General features: G+C 39.5%; 5 protein-coding genes and 1 non-coding gene across 7 annotated transcripts; 2 read left to right on the forward strand and 4 right to left on the reverse strand.

The window, feature by feature from the left end:
- Positions 1-125: 125 nt before the first annotated feature.
- On the reverse strand, positions 126-1,901 carry Rpn3 (regulatory particle non-ATPase 3). The gene has a single exon (XM_011144722.3). It carries the CDS (start codon positions 1,661-1,663, stop codon positions 158-160), a length of 1,506 nt encoding a protein of 501 aa, XP_011143024.1. The 5' UTR covers positions 1,664-1,901; the 3' UTR covers positions 126-157.
- Positions 1,902-2,996: 1,095 nt separating this feature from the next.
- Positions 2,997-5,152, forward strand: RpS6 (ribosomal protein S6). The gene is made up of 5 exons (XM_011144721.2): positions 2,997-3,080; positions 3,455-3,659; positions 3,938-4,083; positions 4,449-4,649; positions 4,888-5,152. Exons 1-5 carry the CDS (start codon positions 3,075-3,077, stop codon positions 5,083-5,085), a joined length of 756 nt encoding a protein of 251 aa, XP_011143023.1. The 5' UTR covers positions 2,997-3,074; the 3' UTR covers positions 5,086-5,152.
- A 675-nt stretch (positions 5,153-5,827) lies between these two features.
- LOC105185324 (40S ribosomal protein S25) lies at positions 5,828-16,657 on the reverse strand. 2 transcript variants are annotated; one of them, XM_025300086.1, is made up of 5 exons: positions 16,653-16,657; positions 15,172-15,174; positions 7,141-7,198; positions 6,338-6,430; positions 5,828-6,135 (listed from the first exon to the last, which is right to left on the reverse strand). In XM_025300086.1, exons 3-5 carry the CDS (start codon positions 7,141-7,143, stop codon positions 5,872-5,874), a joined length of 360 nt encoding a protein of 119 aa, XP_025155871.1. In that variant the 5' UTR covers positions 7,144-7,198; positions 15,172-15,174; positions 16,653-16,657; the 3' UTR covers positions 5,828-5,871. The 2 variants fall into 2 exon arrangements, with proteins under 2 accessions (XP_025155871.1, XP_011143022.2); XM_011144720.3 differs by lacking the exons at positions 15,172-15,174; positions 16,653-16,657 and having other exon boundaries at positions 7,141-7,554.
- LOC112588878 (small nucleolar RNA SNORD57) lies at positions 6,213-6,279 on the reverse strand. The gene has a single exon (XR_003113099.1). It is a non-coding gene; the product is annotated as a small nucleolar RNA SNORD57 (small nucleolar RNA).
- Positions 10,406-11,887, reverse strand: RpS25 (ribosomal protein S25). Its single transcript, XM_025300088.1, has 3 exons — positions 11,730-11,887; positions 10,930-11,022; positions 10,406-10,723 (listed from the first exon to the last, which is right to left on the reverse strand). The coding sequence occupies exons 1-3, from the start codon at positions 11,730-11,732 to the stop codon at positions 10,460-10,462; spliced, it is 360 nt and encodes a 119-aa protein (XP_025155873.1). The 5' UTR covers positions 11,733-11,887; the 3' UTR covers positions 10,406-10,459.
- ZnT86D (solute carrier family 30 member 7) lies at positions 12,443-18,791 on the forward strand. Its single transcript, XM_011144719.3, has 2 exons — positions 12,443-12,722; positions 13,717-18,791. Exon 2 carries the CDS (start codon positions 13,767-13,769, stop codon positions 14,874-14,876), a length of 1,110 nt encoding a protein of 369 aa, XP_011143021.1. The 5' UTR covers positions 12,443-12,722; positions 13,717-13,766; the 3' UTR covers positions 14,877-18,791.
- Positions 18,792-18,900: the final 109 nt, after the last annotated feature.

Raw genomic sequence — 18,900 nt, forward strand, 5'->3', positions numbered from 1 at the left:
TCTTACGTTTTAAACATATCTACAAATCCATCGAACGTTAAAAAAAGAAACACACATTAGTAACTATATCCTTGAACAGCTCTGAACAAGTTCCGGCCCGCTTGACGATCTACAGATCGCCATGGTCCACAAGCCGCGGACGCTCGCGTGGATCTCTTCAAGGGAAACCATCGTCGTCCTCTTCGGCCATTTCCTTGGCCAATTCCAGATCCTGTTGCTCTCTTTCTCTGCGCTCCTCTGCGGACTCGAGATCCTTGCCATAGGATTTGGGCGGGTAACGCATCGCCTTGACGCTCTGATTGTGCAGGTCCAGGCAGAAGGTGATCCTCTGATGAAATGCCAACAATGGTTCCTTCGTGCAGTAGATATCCGTGGTTTCTTTACTACGCATGTAGCCGTTCTCCGGATCCAGAGTGGCCTCGATCACACCGTCACGTATTGCTTTCGCCACTATGAATTCTGCATCGACGCTGGAGTCCAGGCCCAGTTTCCGAGCGATGTCGGCTGGCGAGATGCGTGAATACGACAGCCCGATCGAACGAATCGCTGTCTTGATGACGTTGTGTCGCAAACGCAGGATCAACGTAAACGTGTGATCCGAACGGAATTGCGGCCCAAAGTTCTCCAAGACCTCGCCGAAGCGCTGCAAATTGCCCAGGCGTACTGCCTGCGTCAACTGGAAATACGGCGCCAAGGCTCGTCGTAGAGCAGCTTGCCGGAAGATCTGCCGCTCCGGGATATCGCCAAGTAGCAGCTCTACAGCAACTGCCAGTTTCTGCACAGTTTGCCTGAAACCTACAGCTGTGGTCTGTGGCGCCTTGCGCATCGCCTGCACCAAGTACTTGTGAGCAGCCGAGTACTCCAATCGAGCGGCTTTTATCCTGCCGAGATAATAAAGAAAACGCGCCCATTCGTTGTTGCTAGCTGACTCGGGGAAGGTGGATTTGAGTACTAGCTTGTCTGCCTGATCGTAGAGATTGTAGTGCAGATAATTGCGCAACAGGCAGTTGATCAGTACTGCTTGACCCTCGAAGTCATTGCGCAACGTTGCGGTTCGTAGACGAAGGTGCAAGAAACCCCGGATCTTGTCTAGTTGATTCGTCAGCTCATACGCACGGGAGTGGTAGAAGTAGCACTTGGCGGCAATGAGGTCGATGGTCCTGCGGTTTTGCGTGGCAATCTTCTGGACCAACAGCTCGGAGCATTGTACCGCCTCGCTGTACTTCCTGGTGTCGATGAGGCGGATCAGCACTAGCAGGTGAATATACGCATCGATTTCCGGTAGCAGCGTTGATGAGAAGGGACGGAACCTCTGAGTGGACTGCGTCTCGTCAACTTCCATTGGCTCGTCTACCCAGGCGAGCAGGGTATCGCGTTCGGTGGTGGATTTAGTATAGAAGCCTGCGACAAGACCACGTAGCACAACCGGGTTGAGGCGACGACGGGTGTTGGGCAAGGCGCGTAAGGCGCGCAGCACAAAACGTGGTTCCTTGTTCTGCACCGCCTTCTCGATCTGCCGAGTATGCTCACGGATGTCGTGGATTGTTTGCATGTCGGTATCCTTACGTTCGCCCGCGCTGTCACCGTCGCCGCTTTGCGCGTCCGATGCGTTCGCGATCTCCACTTCCATCGCCTCGACGTTTCTGCCACTCGGTACACCCATTTCTTCTCTGGTGCGATCTTTTTGTTCTTTACCTTGATCACCGCGCGGTGCCTTAATGAACGTTCGTGTTGATGATGCCCGAAGTTTTCTCTCTCTCTCTCTCTCTCTCTCCTTTTTCTATATAGATAACCTCAAATTCAGGCTCGCATCATTTCGTTTGCGTTTCTGCAATTCACCCGACTTCAACGGCTCGCGTTGGGGTTAGGTGCACTTTTGGGATCATCGGAGGACTCGTTCTTATGAGGTAGACCATTAACGATGCGAATTATAGAGTCAGGCCTCTTTCACATGGAGCGTAAAATGCGTACGTGCAACTTGCGACAACCAATCATTCATCTCAGCTATGATTTGCGTGTAACAGCTGAGACAATTGATTGGCTGACGCGGTTTACACATATACTTTTTACGTCGCATGGGAGGCAGCCGCATTCTTGCAACCATTGTAGATGGGCCTTTAGATCCGACCATGGCCGTCAAAATTCACTGCCAGTACTGAAAATATATAGTTTATGTCACGCATATTATAAATTTTCAATGCTGGCAGTGAATATTGGAACGCAGCCTATGTACCGATCTAATGGAGGATTCACACTATGTCCGATGTCCGACGTACGGTCGCGGACATAAAGGTTGTCACTTTTTTTTTAATGGCTGCATTCAGCAGACTCAACAGTTAGACAACATTACTAGATTTTCCACTGAATCTCGCTCCTGATTGGTAAATACTTCTGGGTCTATGAAGAATCTAACAGAATGCTCCAATCACAGACAATAATCACTAAGCGCTCTCTGATCACTTTGTTCTACTGAACGCGGCCAATGGCTGCATTCAGCAGACTCAACAGTTGGACAACATTACTAGATTTGCCACTGAATCTTGCTCCTAATTGGTAAATACTTCTGGGTCTATGAAGAATCTAAAAGAATGCTCCAATCACAGACAATAATCACTAAGCGCTCTCTGATCACTTTGTTCTATTGAACACGGCCAGTGTGAATCCTCCATAGGACTACGTTTACATGAGGGAGTGTAGCACGATTGGACTCAAGGTAAATGATTGGTTGGATCTAGTAATTCACCAGATAATACTTTGCATCGGTTGATTGTATCTAATCGTATTTTGTTGAATTAGGTGCCCCTAAAGTGAAACAGATATGTTTTTTCTCATTCTAATTTATTGCGCTAGTGTGCACTAGTTTAAAAATTTTTTGAAAAAGAATAGACCATAGATTTCGTGAGCGTGATAGCCAAATATAAAGGTCGAGCGCGTAGGCTATAATTGAAGTAGTCTGGAGGTTGGCTGCTCTGTTATGCACTCATGTGAATCGAACCATTTCAAGGATCTCAAGGGAGCGTTCATATATTCCTCTTCTTTTCGTTGCGCGAATGGTAACGTTGTAGTTTGTCACGATGAAGGTAAGGATCAACGAATAGTTTTATAATCCAACGTATTTTGTATGCTATTAATGTAGTCCGCGATACAATAAGATACTATGGTTTTTACGAAGACCATATTTTTGTTGAAATTGCATATTTAAATATGGTTTTGATTAGAAATAAGATTGATGTCGAGCAATCCTGACGATGCGTTGCCTTTAGTGTCGAGCCACAAACATCATGGGGCTGATACATTTTCTTCTTCGTGGCTATATTATTTTAGACTTGTCCAATTAATATTATACGGAGAATTTCTTTTATGTAGCATGTTTTATAAAAGAAATTAACCTTAATGAAGATATTCAGAATATGCATCCTTAATATTTTGACTAAACTTGTGTTACATTTTGCAGTTGAACGTATCGTATCCTGCAACAGGATGTCAAAAGCTGTTCGAAATTTCGGACGAGCACAAGCTCAGAATTTTTTATGAAAAGCGCATGGGAGCTGAAGTTGAAGCTGATGCACTTGGAGATGAATGGAAGGGATATGTTGTTCGCATCTCTGGCGGTAATGATAAACAAGGTTTTCCAATGAAACAGGGTGTTTTAACAAATGGTGAGTTGCAGATATATTTGTGTTTTATATTATTCATCACATATATATCAAAAACTATATCAGAAGAGTTATTTGAAAAGCAAAGTCAAATATGTTGTTTTTAACAATTTACTGTAGTTGGTAATATCAACATTATTTACAAATTCTTAAAAACTACAAGAATAAACAGCAAGTTCTGCTGCAGCTTTATAACATATAATTTTTAACAATATTTTGTATATTAAGAAATTCAAATAGTTTTCATGTATGTGTTTTATTTGTACCTTATTTGTACATAGGTCGTGTGCGTTTGTTGCTGTCAAAAGGACATTCCTGCTATAGACCCAGACGTGATGGAGAACGCAAGCGCAAGTCTGTTCGCGGTTGCATTGTGGACTCAAATTTGTCTGTATTAGCTCTTGTTATTGTCAGAAAAGGAAAACAGGTAAAATGTAGTCAATGATTGCAGTATATCCTTCCAGATATTGCATATTCATATAGGATTCCATGCAGTTCAGGGTGTGTTCAAGATGATATTAAATTTTCTTTGAATACTATCATAAGCATGGAAGATCAAATTCGTTTTTTGATTTGGGAAACTGCACTGTTGTGTGCTTTTTCTCAGTGTACAAACGATACACCCAACTCGTGTAATAGCATATATAAATAATATAGTTTTCTATACTATGTACTTTTGAAATTTAAATCAACATGATAACTGAAAATAGTATATAGGTTGGTAATTATTAAAGTTTTTATTTAACTTAATAATTTATGAAAATTTAACAGTATAATATAAATTCATTACAGGAAATCCCAGAGCTGACAGACAAGAATGTGCCACGTCGTTTGGGACCGAAAAGAGCAAGTAAAATTCGCAAACTTTTCAATTTGAGCAAGAAGGACGATGTCCGCCAGTTTGTGGTGAAACGTCCTGTTCAAAAAGAAGGCAAGAAGGAGCGTTTGAAGGCGCCAAAAATTCAGCGTCTTATTACTCCAATTGTTCTTCAGGTATGCACAATTTTCTCTCAAGACATGAAAATTAAAATACTAGAAATATTGTAATTAAAATTATACCGTTTAATAAAAGTATAAAATTAACTCAAGTTAAATCAATTCGAATTGTTTGATATGAAAAGGAAATATTTTATGTAATTTGATTAAAAAGCAATTTCAATGGATATGATTACAGTTCTTATAGAATTTATGCAACACAATTTTAAATATAAAAATTACTGAATGTTTACAGAGGAAGAGACATAGATTGGCACTAAAGAAGAAGCGCTGTCTCGCACGCAAGGAGCAAGCTGCCGAGTATGCAAAACTCCTAGCGCAAAGGCAAAAGGAGGCTAAAAACAGGCGTCAGGAAGAACTGAAAAGAAGACGCAGTGCCTCCATGCGCGACTCAAAATCCTCAAATCAGTCGGCACCTACAACGCAGAAATAAAACAGTTGACTGTATTGCTAAATGTAAAATATAATATTTACAAATTAATAAAAACGCAAAACATTTATTTCGACCTTAGAATTCATTTAAATATAATAAAATATATAAGGTCAGATGATTTGATATGTTTGATTTATATGATTAGAGAAATACATCTGTTGGGAATTTTTACATTAGCCAACAAACGTTAAAAACTTGTATAGGCTAATTTCTCGGTAGTCTGACCAATCGGCTGATCCTGACACAAAAGCAATATTAAATAACTGATAGCAGAGAATACTATTCTATTGTTTACTCCAGTTTATATTTTCACTTTTTTTTAGCCAATATCTTTAGAAGTTTAGTAATTAATAAAATTCTTACGTTTTTAATTTTTATTCCATATTGATATAGTAAAAGTGATTCTTATTAAAGAAAATTTTTGTCTACAATTTATAGTACAAAATTACATTGGATTATGGCTCAATTGGAGTTTAAATGAATTATTTTAATTAAAACTGGGAAAGTATCCTTTGTGGTTTCTATACAATGTTTCATTGTATAAATTAATAAACGTATAATTGCAAAATTGTATCATAAATAATGAATTAATTTGCAAATTAAAAAATTTCTAATTGTTACATTCAAATTAGACTAATGTTTTATTATCAAACATTATCTTTATTTCATAATAATCGTAAAACAATTAATTGAGAAATTAAAATAAATACATAGAATGTAATTAAAGTTGAAGAATGTAAAGTAGAGTATTAAGTTTTTTATTTATATTAAAACATTTTAAATACATTATATTGCTGGATCATCCCCCTTAGTGGTACGTGTGTAAATGAGCTGTGCATGATGTTGTACAACTTGTTTAATCAAAGCCTTTTGTTGAAGTTCTATCAAAGCTTTCCTGGCAAGTGACCCTCTAATTTTCAGTCTTTCACTGACAATAGAGGGTGTGATCAATTTGTACTGTGGTACCTCTTTCAGTAGCTTTTCATACGTGGCTTTGTCAAAAAGGATTTGATTGTTTAACTTGTCACGTACTTTTCCCTTGGACCACTTCTGCAAATATGAAGAAACAACATTGTGTTAAAAATAATTCTAACATGATATATTAAGGAGAACATGTAATATGAATCTCATCAGACTCATTAAATCAGTTTTTGCCTCCATGTTTGGTCAAGTTGTTAAGTCACATCAATTGAGATTTTATTAAATTATTTAGTATAATTATCATAATCATGAGATAAACAAAACAACAAACCTTCTTCTTAGCTTTACCACCAGATCCACCCTCCTTCTTCTTCTGAGTTTTCTGTGGTTGCTTAGAAGAACCTTTTGTATCTTTTTTAAGCGGCTATAATTGAATAATAAATCTAATGTAAGATATGTTTCTTGTTGAATGATTTCGTTTTGTCAGAGAATATAGATTAAATACATGAAAGTAGTATTTTACAATATGATATAAAACCATAATTAATAGATAAAAGACAAATATATGTATGTGCGTGCATGTGTGTGTGTGTGTGTGTGTGTAATATTTAAGATTTTGTACAAAGTAATTTTAAATTATTCAAAATATATAATGCCGTATTTCATTTTGAATATTGTTTGTTTTTATGCAAAAAATTAGTATATACTTTCGGAATTAAAAAAAATAAAATAAAATAAAAGTGTACCGTTGAGACTTGATGAAAAAGAGGTGAATAGAGTATTAGTACAAGTGATAGCGGAAAAGAGAGATAGGTTAGGTTTGTTGATTTGGTAAGTTTCTTTAATTGTGACTTACATAATTACTATATATAATAATTCTTTAGCATCAAAATATATATAAGATAATTTTTCTAGAAGCAAAATTAAGTCAAAACGATTATATTCGATAGATCATACATAACACGTGGAATGCAAGATAGTTACAGGTTTTATCGTGAATACATAGGTCGGGCATATTATATCATTGAAGTATATTTTTACGAAAATCTGTATTTTTCGCGAAATATGTGCGGACTTATTATGAGGTCGTGTAAAATAGTTTTAAACATCATTTACTATACACGTGACACTCACCATGACTGAAGATGCACAAAGAATCTTAAGCCAGCGGCACACGGTGCTTGTTTTCGTGCTGGATTGCTTGCTAAATGAAAATATTGCGTTCTGATTGGTGCATTTCCATCCATCTTCGGAAATAAACAAAAAATTTAAAGCATTTTGTATTATTGTGCTGTTTTCTTCATTATACACAATACATATATTATCCACATGATCCACATTCCCATCCACAGCATCCCCATGCACATCCATATACTTTATATATATTTTCTCATCTGTTGGCCGTATTTGGTGACTTTCTCCTCATCATCCACTATGCATAAATCAATGAGCGTGCTGGAGTCCCTCAAGTAGTGGGTCGGCCGGAAGGGCACAAGGAAAAGACCCGAAGTGTCCACAAAGGAGCGGAGCTGAAAACTATCATGCGTTGCAACCATCATATTGATATTGAAATCATCCATGATGACAGAGTGCTTGTACATAGCTCGAAGCCAGTTGTATCTATTCTCAAATTCCCCTAAGTATCCGCAGTGAGGAGGCCGATAGACAACGGCCAGGAGAAGGGGGGACGCGTTCGGAACCGAGATCTCCGCGATGATGAACTCCGGAGAAATCGTCTGATTACTGTTGCTTCTCTCCACAATCTCGGCTCCGACCGAGTCCATGAAAAAGATGGCCACGCCACCACCCATCCTCCCCACCCTGTCGTTACGCAAGAGACTGTAGCCAGGGAGACGCACTAGCTCGTCCGATATCTCGGGCCTGAGCCATGTCTCAGACAAACATATAATATGGTAGGTCGAATGAGCGAAAAAATGTCTGAATTCATCAATGTGCGCATACAGCGACTGACAATTTACATGGCAAATCTGTATATTTTCAGTAGATTTATCCATAATTTGTAATTGCAATCTTGTCTTTAGTTCGCCTTAAAAGTAGTGGGCACAATTTACTGTCAAATGCCGCATGGTCTGTGCTCCTTTCTCCTTGGCCTCTCATGCAGTTTATGCACTTTTGGTTGCCCTTTCCTATTGGGACACTCTTTGAGCTCATGTTCTCCAGAGTAGTGCCCACAAGCCGGTCCAGCCTTACAGTTTTTTGCGAGGTGGCCAAAACCTGCACATCTGTAGCACTGCAACACCCGTATGTGGTCCGCGAACCGACAAGCAAGAAATCTTAGATAAATCCGACTCCCTCTAAGTAATTTGTCTCGTACTTCCGGAGCCACCTCTATAATGCAGGATGTGGTGCTCTTTCCCGGTTTGGGAGGAAAAGTATATACGACATTTAGCTCTGCACTGGTTTCATTATCCAGATTCTGAGCAATTAGTTCATTTCGAATATCTGTGGGAGATATGTCTCCCGGAATCCCATAGATTATGATTCTCGGGTTGCACTTCACATTCTCCACCACCTCCAGTCCCGCTCCCACAAGTGCAGGGTGGTTTCTTATCTTGTCCAAATCCAAATCCGGAGTATCGGCATTTATTCTAAGCTCATTATTCTTGGCAAACGTGACTCTTTGTATCCTGAGACCACACTCAGCCGGCCTGAACACCCTACAAAGGGCCTCCTTCGTGGCTTGAGAGGATGCAAGTACTTTGGGCACTGTCCTTACTTGGCATGATATAAAAACTCGAGGATTTTTGTACCCTCACCGTCCGCCCATTTGGGATACGAACCCTCAGCTGGCTCGAGGCAGCTACAGCGGCATACGTCGCTGCAGAACCGTTCCGGGCTTCACTCTTCTCATGATTCGACGTCTTTGAGGGGACACCGATAGTCCGATTCTCACCCAACGTCCCCGACACCGCTTCCCAAATTTTTTTGATGATAAGTCGCTGTTCCGACCCCTCTTCCAGGCCATTTGCCACAAAGGAAGAGAGCTCAAGGACAGCTTCCTTACAAAACCGAAACGCCGCCTCGATGGTCGCCCTCCGATCCACATGATCCTTACTGGTCAGCAACAATCTGGCCACATCGTCGCCCAACTTATGTACTGATTCCACCAATGAGCCAAGACGCGAGGCGTCCATAGCGATACCTGCCGAACATCCCCCCGACGTACCTTGACGAGACGACAATGCTGACGGATACAACAGCCCTCCGTGCCCCCCGCCGCTCGCTCGTACAATCTCCGCGACCGCCGGCGACACGGATCGGGCACGCTCCACATCGAGAAAGAGAGAGAGAGAGAGAGAGAGAGAGAGAGTGAGGGAGAGCGTGAGAGTGTGTAGAGTGTGAGAGAGAGGAGAGGATGAGGGAGAGAGAGAAAGAGAGTGTGAGAGAGAGTAGGAATGACAAAGTTTGAACGGGAGTGAGAGGGGGTATTTGGAGAGAGTGGGGGGAAAGAGGAGGAAGACAGAGAGCTTAAGATGATCTTGAATAGAATGTTAAACGTCGAAATTTTCATTGGTTACACGATTATGCGTTATTATGCAGAAAATATATGTCATGGAATTTCAAACTGTATGCTCCTAGTACATCATATGTTAAAGTCAGATATTATATTTTAATGGCACCTGAGTGATAGTTTGTATGAAAGAATTTATAATGGGGTTATATTAGGTTTACAATTTTATAACATAAAATAATAAGGTATAATTTTTTTTCTTCCTCGGGTAATGGTAATAAATATAACGAGAGAGAGGCAGGGGGAGGGAGAGAATATGAGACAAAAATTGTGTGATGGAAAGTGTGTGAGAGAGGGAGAGTGAATATTATACTCCAGGGATTATTTTTTATTTATAATATTTATTCTGAACTTTAATATGAATAAGCTAAAATGGCGTGCGCGTAGCGCGCGCTTGTAGTGTTCTAGTGTCTTATAAAAGATGTCATTATGACATCATAATTTAAAAGTCTTAAAGACGTCTCAAATAAGAAGTCTGAAAGACGTCTTAAACAAATTGTCTTAAAGACGTCTCAAATAAGACATCTAAAAGACATCTTTTGAACAATGTCTTAAAGACATTTGAAATAAGACGTCTTTTGGTCAACGTCTTAAAGACATCTGGAATAAGACGTCTTTTAGACATATGTGTTGTGTGGGCTGTTTATTTAAAACGTCGCCAACCTATTGGCGGTCACATTCTGACAAATAAATATATAATTGCAAAATTGTACCATAAATCATGAATTAATTTGCAAATTAAAAAATTTCTAATTGTTACATTCAAATTAGACTAATGTTTTATTATCAAACATTATCTTTATTTCATAAAACAATTAATTGAGAAATTAAAATAAACACATAGAATGTAAATAAAATTGAAGAATATAAAGTAGATTATGTATTAAGTTTTTTTATTTATATTAAAACATTTTAAATATATTATACTGCTGGATCATCTCCCTTAGTGGTACGTGTGTAGATGAGTTGTGCATGATGTTGTACAACTTGTTTAATCAGACCCTTTTGTTGAAGTTCTATCAAAGCTCTTCTGGCAAGTGACCCTCTAATTTTCAGTCTTTCACTGACAATAGAGGGTGTGATCAATTTATATTGTGGTACTTCCTTCAGCAGTTTTTCATATGTGGCTTTGTCAAAAAGGACTTGATTGTTTAACTTGTCACGTACTTTTCCCTTGGACCACTTCTGCAAATATGAAGAAACAATATTGTGTTAAAAATAATTCTATCATAAGTTATACATTAAGGAGAACATGTAATACGTATCTGATCAGACTCATTAAATCAGTTTTTACCTCCATGTTTGGTCAAGTTGTTAAGTCACATCAATTGAGATCTTATTAAATTATTTAGTATAATTATCATAATCATGAGATAAACAAAACAACAAACCTTCTTCTTAGCTTTACCACCAGATCCACCCTCCTTCTTCTTCTGAGTTTTCTGTGGTTGCTTAGAAGAACCTTTTGTATCCTTTTTAGGTGGCTGTAATTGAATAATAGATCTAATGTAAGATATGTTTCTTGTTGAATGATTTCGTTTTGTCAGAGAATATAGATTAAATATATGAAAGCAGTATTTTACAATATGATATAAAACCATAATTAATAGATAAAAGACAAATATGTATGTATGTATGTGTGTGTGTGTGTGTGTGTGTGTGTGTAATATTTAACATTTTATACAAAGTAATTTTAAATGATTCAAAATATATAATGTCGTATTTCATTTTGAATAGTTTGTTTTTATGCAAAAAATTAGTATATACTTTCGGAATTAAAAAAAAATAAAATAAAATAAAAGTGTACCGTTGAGACTTGATGAAAAAGAGGTGAATACAGTATTAGTACAAGTGATAGCGGAAAAGAGAGATAGGTTAGGTTTGTTAACTTGGTAAATTTCTTTAATTGTGACACACAATTATATAATAATTCTTTAACATCAAAATATATATAAGATAATTTTTCTAGAAGCAAAATTAAGTCAAAACGATTATATTCGATAGATTATACATAGCACGTGGAATACAAGATGGTTACAGATTTTATCGCGAATACGTAGGTCGGGCATATTGAATATCATTGAAGTATATTTTTACGGAAATCTGTATTTTTCGCGAAATATGTGCGGACTTATTATGAGGTCGTGTAAAATAGTTTTAAACATCATTTACTACACACGTGAACACTCACCATGATTGAAGATGCACAAAGAACCTTACAGGCAGCAATGCAAAAGGAAGCTTTCCGGTTCAGTCCAGTTCAGTTCAATATGTGGCTCCGGACAAATTTGGTTGAAGCTATCCGAGGTAGCACCACACGGTGATCACTTCCGTTCCACAAAGCAATTGAATCGATTGAATTGATATCGATTAATGCATCGATTTTCGATTCTAGTTTGCTAAAAAATCGATTAGTTTCTCCTGCTCAGGCTTTTATATTTCAGCATAATTTGCCGTTAGAATAAGAAACCTCTTATTAATTTAATTTTGGTTTATTAAAATAATGGGTCTAATGACCAATGTTCTTTATTAGTGTCTCGTTGGTGATAGACTCTTATTGGTCAAAATAACGGGTTGATATTTCATACTACTTATTTAAGCGAATTCATACTACTAATATAGTTCGAATCTTAATTAAATGTAGTCTAAAATCTCGACTAAAATCAGTTTTTCAGGAATTAAAATAATTTAGTAGATTATCAGCTGGTGCACCAACCCGTTATTTTTTATTAGTTTCTGTCGCTACGAATCATCACTGTTTCTACTGAGGTATCGAAATTGTAGTAGTACTACTCAATGGCTGATTAGCCGGATCTTTAATTTCAAGTTGTTACCAGCGACGATTTTAAAGACCTTTACTTTTAATTAACATGATTTTATACTTGATCAAAAGAACTTTTTCTTGTGAAATGGGCACGACCCATCGGTAGCTTCGGCAAAAGAGCTTCCATTTTTAAGTAGTATGGTTCAAGGACGGAGTAGTACATACTCGCTTCACAGGAGTGGCTGCGACAGCATGGCGTTACTCCAGTGTGCATATTGCGCGCGATCCGGCTTTCCGCGGATCTGACGGCCGTACGACATGAGTCGATCGGCGAATTAACATCACCACGTCGACTGGACGTCGCCGACTTCATCGTGAGTTGATCAACGACTCGCTGGGATCAGCTGCCGGCGATAAGAGGTGAGTCCAGAAAAAGAGAGTGAAGGAGAGAAGGATAAAAAGAGAACTGAATTGTAGGTTAAGATTGCTCTCGCCGTCAAACTCGTAGACGTGTCATACCGCGTCCGACCGCAAGACACGGTTACATATGTGCGCCATGTACGTGTCATTTAAATTATCGGACGCTTCGCTCGTCGTCGACAGCTGGAAGTACGTCATACTTTAATCAGCTGTCCATCATATATGAATCAAGGGGTGATATCAACCCCTTGATGTGATTTAATTAGAACTAATTTTTTCACTAATTTTTTGTGAGATACAATGTTGTACTGCGTGCACACAACGGTTCTACAAGGAAAACTGCACGCTTCAATTTTTGATTCACTTATTTCAGTGAAATGAAAAATACATCATTGTACATATTTCTGATTTATATAGTCATTTATTTTTGTACATTCTGACATAAGAAACACGTGACTTATCAGAGATATCAATTGAAACTAAGGGGTCAGCAGTTTGTGTTGCTAGAATTCTCTGAAAAATGATATAGCGGATTGAAAACTCCTTTATCATTTGATAATAACATTTCGTGATAACAGATATGTTTTCACTCCTGAAGACTTCTTATAAGAATTGAATAATAATTTTGACAAATTGCAACATATTACTGGTATACATGATTCTTACCAATGTTCAATTGATATGTGGATGTATTGTTATGTAACATTTTCCAAGTTATATTCCTTCAATGTTGCCTTGTTATAATATTCAATTAAACATGTATAATCTTTGAGCTGATTGCATTTCATTATACAGTCGGTGAGAAAAAAGTTGCGACACTTGCATCTCGATGAATTTCAAAATGTATCCAGTAGGGGAAGTTGTTCTTCAGTTTCCAAAAAGATAAATTTCCCTGTCGGATATCTGCGGTTTATCGAGGTAAAAGCATCGCAGTCTTTCCTCCACTGGCTGTGCTGAAAGGTTCTTCCATGTGACGCTGTGCTTCTCCTTCCAGGCAGGGCAGACTTTTCCATTTCGTATGACCAACGCTGGCGCGATCATAAAATGCTGCCACTTGCGCACAATTCGCGTAGCCAGCACGACTCACGCAGCAACTTCGGCAGTCGGATCAAGGAGAAGCTGTTAGGTTGGAAGCGGCTGATCTTCTCGGATGAGAACACGCGGAATCTATTTCTGTTTCTAATCGTGAACCTGTCATTCGCGTTCGTCGAGTTACTATACGGGATATCAACCAACAGCCTGGGCTTGATCTCCGACAGCTTCCACATGTTCTTCGATTGCACTGGTCTATTGTTCGGTTTAGCAGCGTCTGTCATCACCAAATGGCGGGCGAACGAGCGTTATTCATACGGCTACGTCCGAGCCGAGGTGTTGGGCGGCTTTGTGAACGGACTGCTCTTGCTGTTCATCGCGCTGTTCATCATGTCGGAGGCGGTGGAGAGAGCGATCGAGCCGCCAGAGATCAAACACGAGAGGCTTTTCGTCGTCTCCGTGTTGGGACTCATAGTGAATTTAATAGGCATTTACGCATTCAAACACGGCCACGGTCATGGCCATGGTCACAGCCACGGGCACGGCCACAGCCACGGATCGGCTGGGCACGGTCACTCGCACTCCCATTCACACGACAATCACGGCTATTCCCTGCTGAATCACCACGATTACAGCAGCCACCACGACATCGAGATGGAGGCGTCGTTCAGCGGCACAAATTCGCAGATCATGAAGGGCGTATTCCTACACATCCTGGCGGACACCCTCGGCTCCGTGGGCGTTATCATATCAGCGTTGCTGATGCAGATGTTCGGCTGGATGATCGCCGACCCAATTTGCTCCATGCTTATAGCAGTATTGATAGTGTTAAGTGTCATCTCGTTGATGAAGGAGTCGTGGGAGGTGCTGATGCAGAGACAGCCGGTCGCCCTGGACCGTGTGCTACCGCAGTGCTACAACAAGGTGACGCAGATGCCGGGGGTGTACGGCGTGCAGGAGCCGCATTTTTGGACGCTTTGCTCCGACGTGTATGTCGGCTGCCTGAAACTAGAGGTGGCTCGCGAGGTAGACCCCAAGTCCGTCGTGATGAACACGCAGAAGATCTTCCAGGCGGCGGGCGTGAGACAGCTCACGGTCCAGTTGGACTACGCCCCCATGTGATCCACGAAAAGCACGCGTGTCGTCAAGTGTTCTTACCGGTGCGCCGCCGCCGGGGGTGTGTTCGTTTGCGGAGTATGTCACAAGGAGGCGCGGAACACGGCGGTGCTGCAGAACGTCTTCGCCGTGCTGAGAATATGCGGCGGCACCGGTGGTGGCTGTTGTTGCACCCTGTGCGTGTTGAACGACGGCGAATACCGTCTCGGACTGCAGATCGTTTGAGAGAATTATTTATGTATGCCTTATGTATACTATGAGTGAACGACGGACTTGCAGGCGCGAAAACCGATCGAGGGACATCCTGAGCATATTTCCGCATTTCGAATCAAATTTACTATACGATTACGTATACGGCTTAAGCGACTGATACAAGCATAAGCGGTGAAACCCAAAGCAGCGAGCGAATTGATCAGTTATATTTGTGATCGAGAGTGATCGAAAAAACGTGATTATCACGTTAAGATTTTTCGCAGTGATTGATCAATTCGCCTACTGCCTGAATCTTGCCGCTTCTTTGTATGCGCTACACGGTCCTTGAGGCTCTTCTTTCCTCGTCGGTTATCTTCACTGATGACGTCAGAAGCGAGAAAATATGCGCTGAAAATGTCTTACGGAATATTTTAAAGCAAAACGAAATATTCGTCAAATAATGTGATTGATTGAAAGCAGACCTGTAAAATATTTCTTTTGCTTCGATAACTGGAAAGTAGCTGTGAATTTAACACATAGTTTATTTCTCAATTATGTAATTTCTTCATCTCAGTTTTACGGTTATCTATTGATTAATTATTGCAAGAGGATAATTTTCAGAGTATTTGACAGATTTTTTTGTTTCAGCGTATTTTGTAAGAATTTCAAGCAGAAATTTTCGCACATTTGACGTCATCGGTTGAGATTATCACGACGAGGAATCAAGAGTTAATAGATTTTTTAAGCGTGATTGTAAGGCGAATCCGAAATTTGTTTCCCATCGGCATTCGTGCAAATTTATAGGACAGTCATTCGATTTTTTTTTCGTTTTCATCTATTTCAAGAATCTGGAACGAATGTCTAATCGCTGGTTGTTTATGATCGTCGTGTCTCGTCAGACTTACGTGCTTATCTCTATTTGCACGGATTTCGACTCGTAACTCGAGCTCGTCCGTTTGAGCATTTCACGGATCCAAGTGTGCAGGATGAGCCGTATAAAGCGTGAATATCTCCAAAAATATGAACAGCGAAAAGAAAATTTTATCGAGTAAATTTGGAATGCTTCAAAAGTCTTATGAACATATTTATTTTTCTCCAAATGAGTGCGCATATCGAAGATTGAAAATTCGTCTCGGTATGTTCTGCAATCATGCATATTAAATAGAACTACATAGTTTTATTATAAAAAAATCGGATGACTTTGAAATTCTCTTGACATATTCGTATAGAAAAAAAAAAATACAGAAAAATAAAAAGACGAAAAGAAGAAAAATAAATATAAAAGATGCAACCTTCGTGGCACCTTAATTTAGCCTGGTAAAATTTGCATTTGCCGCTAATATTTATCGAGATATTCACTTGTCACGCTTTGCGCGTCTTGTACAATACAGTCGATCATGATGTAAGTAGCGTTGTTTAGATCAGTTTTTTTATTTTTGCAACGATACTTTAAGGCGCATTTGTAAGAATATTTTTTAACGAGGTCTCCGAAACTACGTGCTCGAAGGAGCACTGTGTCGTTTATACACTGATTGACGTTACTCATATATCCTCTGAAATTCAATTGTAAATTTGTTATCTGGAATATACGGAAGAGCGCATCGAGAGATCGACGCGAGTGGCCATAGGAACTCGAAGACAGCTGTCAGAAAGCTAGTCAACCATCACGTGCATTATTACGCGAGATAAGAGAGGAAACTTGTCGCGTTGCATAATATGCGGCACGAACGAATACTTCCACACATGGGTATACTCGCCTCTTCATAAGAACTTGGAAGAAGAGACCGAAGAGTAGTTGCGATTTGTGTTTTCCGTCCGTGCTAAGTATTATCTTCCTTATCTCACTGACATGCTGAATTGACCAAAGGAAGAGGAAGAAGGAGTGGAAGAGGGAACGCAACTTAGCATGCATGGAGTTCATTAGTTGAGTGATTATTTTGGTTGTATATACATGCGAATTTGTTATCGTTGAATAGACCGACGTCGATTGTAGCTAAATAAACAATACTGTGAGTAAACAAGACCGTAAGAGATCGACCGCCTGCGAGAGTACTTGAGCAGACCAAAGCGTTCGAACAAGCTCGGAGAGTACATGCGTTCTGAAACGCTCTTTGCTCCGCCAACGTAATGTTTTCCTCCGCGATCCAATGTCGGATCCTCTGATTCTGCGGAGAATCCGCATCCGGATGATCAGAAGCGACCATCCCATGCCGAACATCTGGGGATCGACCATGAATCTTTTTTTAAGTGCACGGAGAAAGAATTTTGCAATCGAGTGGCATGTCGACATTCCGCCTTAATTTATTGCCTTGCTTGTGTGCTATTTAGCGTTTGCTATGTTTCTTGGCAAAATTTACCACGGCCCATCAGCAGTTGTTACCTGAAAATTGCCTCGAGTGAGATTTGAACTTGAATTTAGGTCTCATTCCGAGTTAGATATGAGTTTTTCGGTTGAGTCGCGGTTGCAAATCTAACATTGGATGTACTATAGGACTTAACCAGAAAACTCAGGTCTAAATTGGAATTAAAATCGGAATATCTAACACGAGAAGAGTCTCAAGTTGCAAATATTAACACGAGCATGTATACCTTCGTTAGATAAATTCTACTGACAGTCTATTACCACCCAATCAGGAAAGATGAGGAAACTGAACAGTATTTATGCGAAGAGACGTTATATAGTATTCTCTCCGTGTGCGAACTCGTGAAAAATGGAAACACGAATGATTTCGAGTTGAGAAAAGTTGACTTTTCATGAGCTTAAACTCGGAAGAGAAGATTCATGTGTCAACGTGTCACGAGTCTCTGTGAATCTCAATCTCGCGATTAGGAGAACGGGCAGTTCAACGCGTGCTGATTTAGAAGTGACGATTTCATGGCATTTTCCAAGAGATAGACATAGGAAAGTAGCGATTCTTTTACATTCCGTATTATTGTGTATCATGTATTATACACACATCACAAAAATAGGGGTAATTATTATGGTGTTACTTCCAATTGCGATGACGCAAGCCAAACTATCGACTCTACCATTCATTACGCTAATAACGATATCGTGATGGCATTATTTCAAAAAGAAAATACTTTTGTGAAAATACGCGTGTGTCACGGTCGCGTTTATCGCAATTTACGACCACGATGACGACGACGACGATTAAGACGCGGATTAATACAGCAGCCAGGAGCTGTGATGCGCAACGAGGAAAAACGCGATTTTTGCGTGTTCCGTTTTTCCGACATATTTCTGTTTATATATATATATATATATATATACATTTACGAAAAATACATGAGAGCGCGTGTGATTATTGCAAAAGGAGGGAAAAGGAAGAAGGAATGTGTAAATAATAAAGATATATACTTACAACGAGTTTTTCGTCTTTCAACAATTTTGCAGTTTGCGTACGCTTATTATTCGAGCTAGCGATTAGTATCGGCATGTTACTGAAGATTTGAAATATGTCAACGCGAGTATGTGCAATAATATCAGTAATCGACGGTAATTAGTTGAGACTTATAAGCGGCCTGTTATTAATCGCTCGAGTATCAACCAGTCACGTATCTCTTCAAACTTCCTTTTCCGTTATATATGTCGTTTCTTTTTCTTCTTTTTTTAAGTAGTCCTTTGAATCCTTGCGATGAGTGTTTATCTACACGGAAAGAATTTTGTAGGAAAAATTATTGTAGAATTTTGTAACCAAGGAACATAACGCCTTTATTACTCTTTTATTTCATGTGTGCTATTTATATTTTAGTAACTGAAGCCTACCATCGAAGAATTTATCTTACTTTTTAGCAAAATAAACTCTGCTGACAGTCTATTCCTGCACCAACAGGA

Source organism: Harpegnathos saltator, unplaced genomic scaffold (assembly GCF_003227715.2).
Source record: "Harpegnathos saltator strain DR-91 unplaced genomic scaffold, Hsal_v8.6 scaffold328, whole genome shotgun sequence".
Taxonomy (NCBI): domain Eukaryota; kingdom Metazoa; phylum Arthropoda; class Insecta; order Hymenoptera; family Formicidae; genus Harpegnathos; species Harpegnathos saltator.

Coding starts and splice junctions, on each gene's coding strand:
- Rpn3 (XM_011144722.3), bottom strand. CDS start 1,663: ATGGGTGTACCGAGTGGCAGAAACGTCGAGGCGATGGAAGTGGAGATC.
- RpS6 (XM_011144721.2), top strand. Junction 4,084..4,448: donor TTGTCAGAAAAGGAAAACAG/GTAAAATGTAGT, acceptor AATTCATTACAG/GAAATCCCAGAGCTGACAGA. Junction 4,650..4,887: donor TTACTCCAATTGTTCTTCAG/GTATGCACAATT, acceptor GAATGTTTACAG/AGGAAGAGACATAGATTGGC.
- LOC105185324 (XM_011144720.3), bottom strand. CDS start 7,377: ATGGATGTGCATGGGGATGCTGTGGATGGGAATGTGGATCATGTGGAT. Junction 6,431..7,140: donor TTTGTGCATCTTCAGTCATG/GTGAGTGTCACG, acceptor ATTCAATTATAG/CCGCTTAAAAAAGATACAAA. Junction 6,136..6,337: donor GTGGTAAAGCTAAGAAGAAG/GTTTGTTGTTTT, acceptor TCATATTTGCAG/AAGTGGTCCAAGGGAAAAGT.
- RpS25 (XM_025300088.1), bottom strand. Junction 10,724..10,929: donor GTGGTAAAGCTAAGAAGAAG/GTTTGTTGTTTT, acceptor TCATATTTGCAG/AAGTGGTCCAAGGGAAAAGT.
- ZnT86D (XM_011144719.3), top strand. CDS start 13,767: ATGCTGCCACTTGCGCACAATTCGCGTAGCCAGCACGACTCACGCAGC.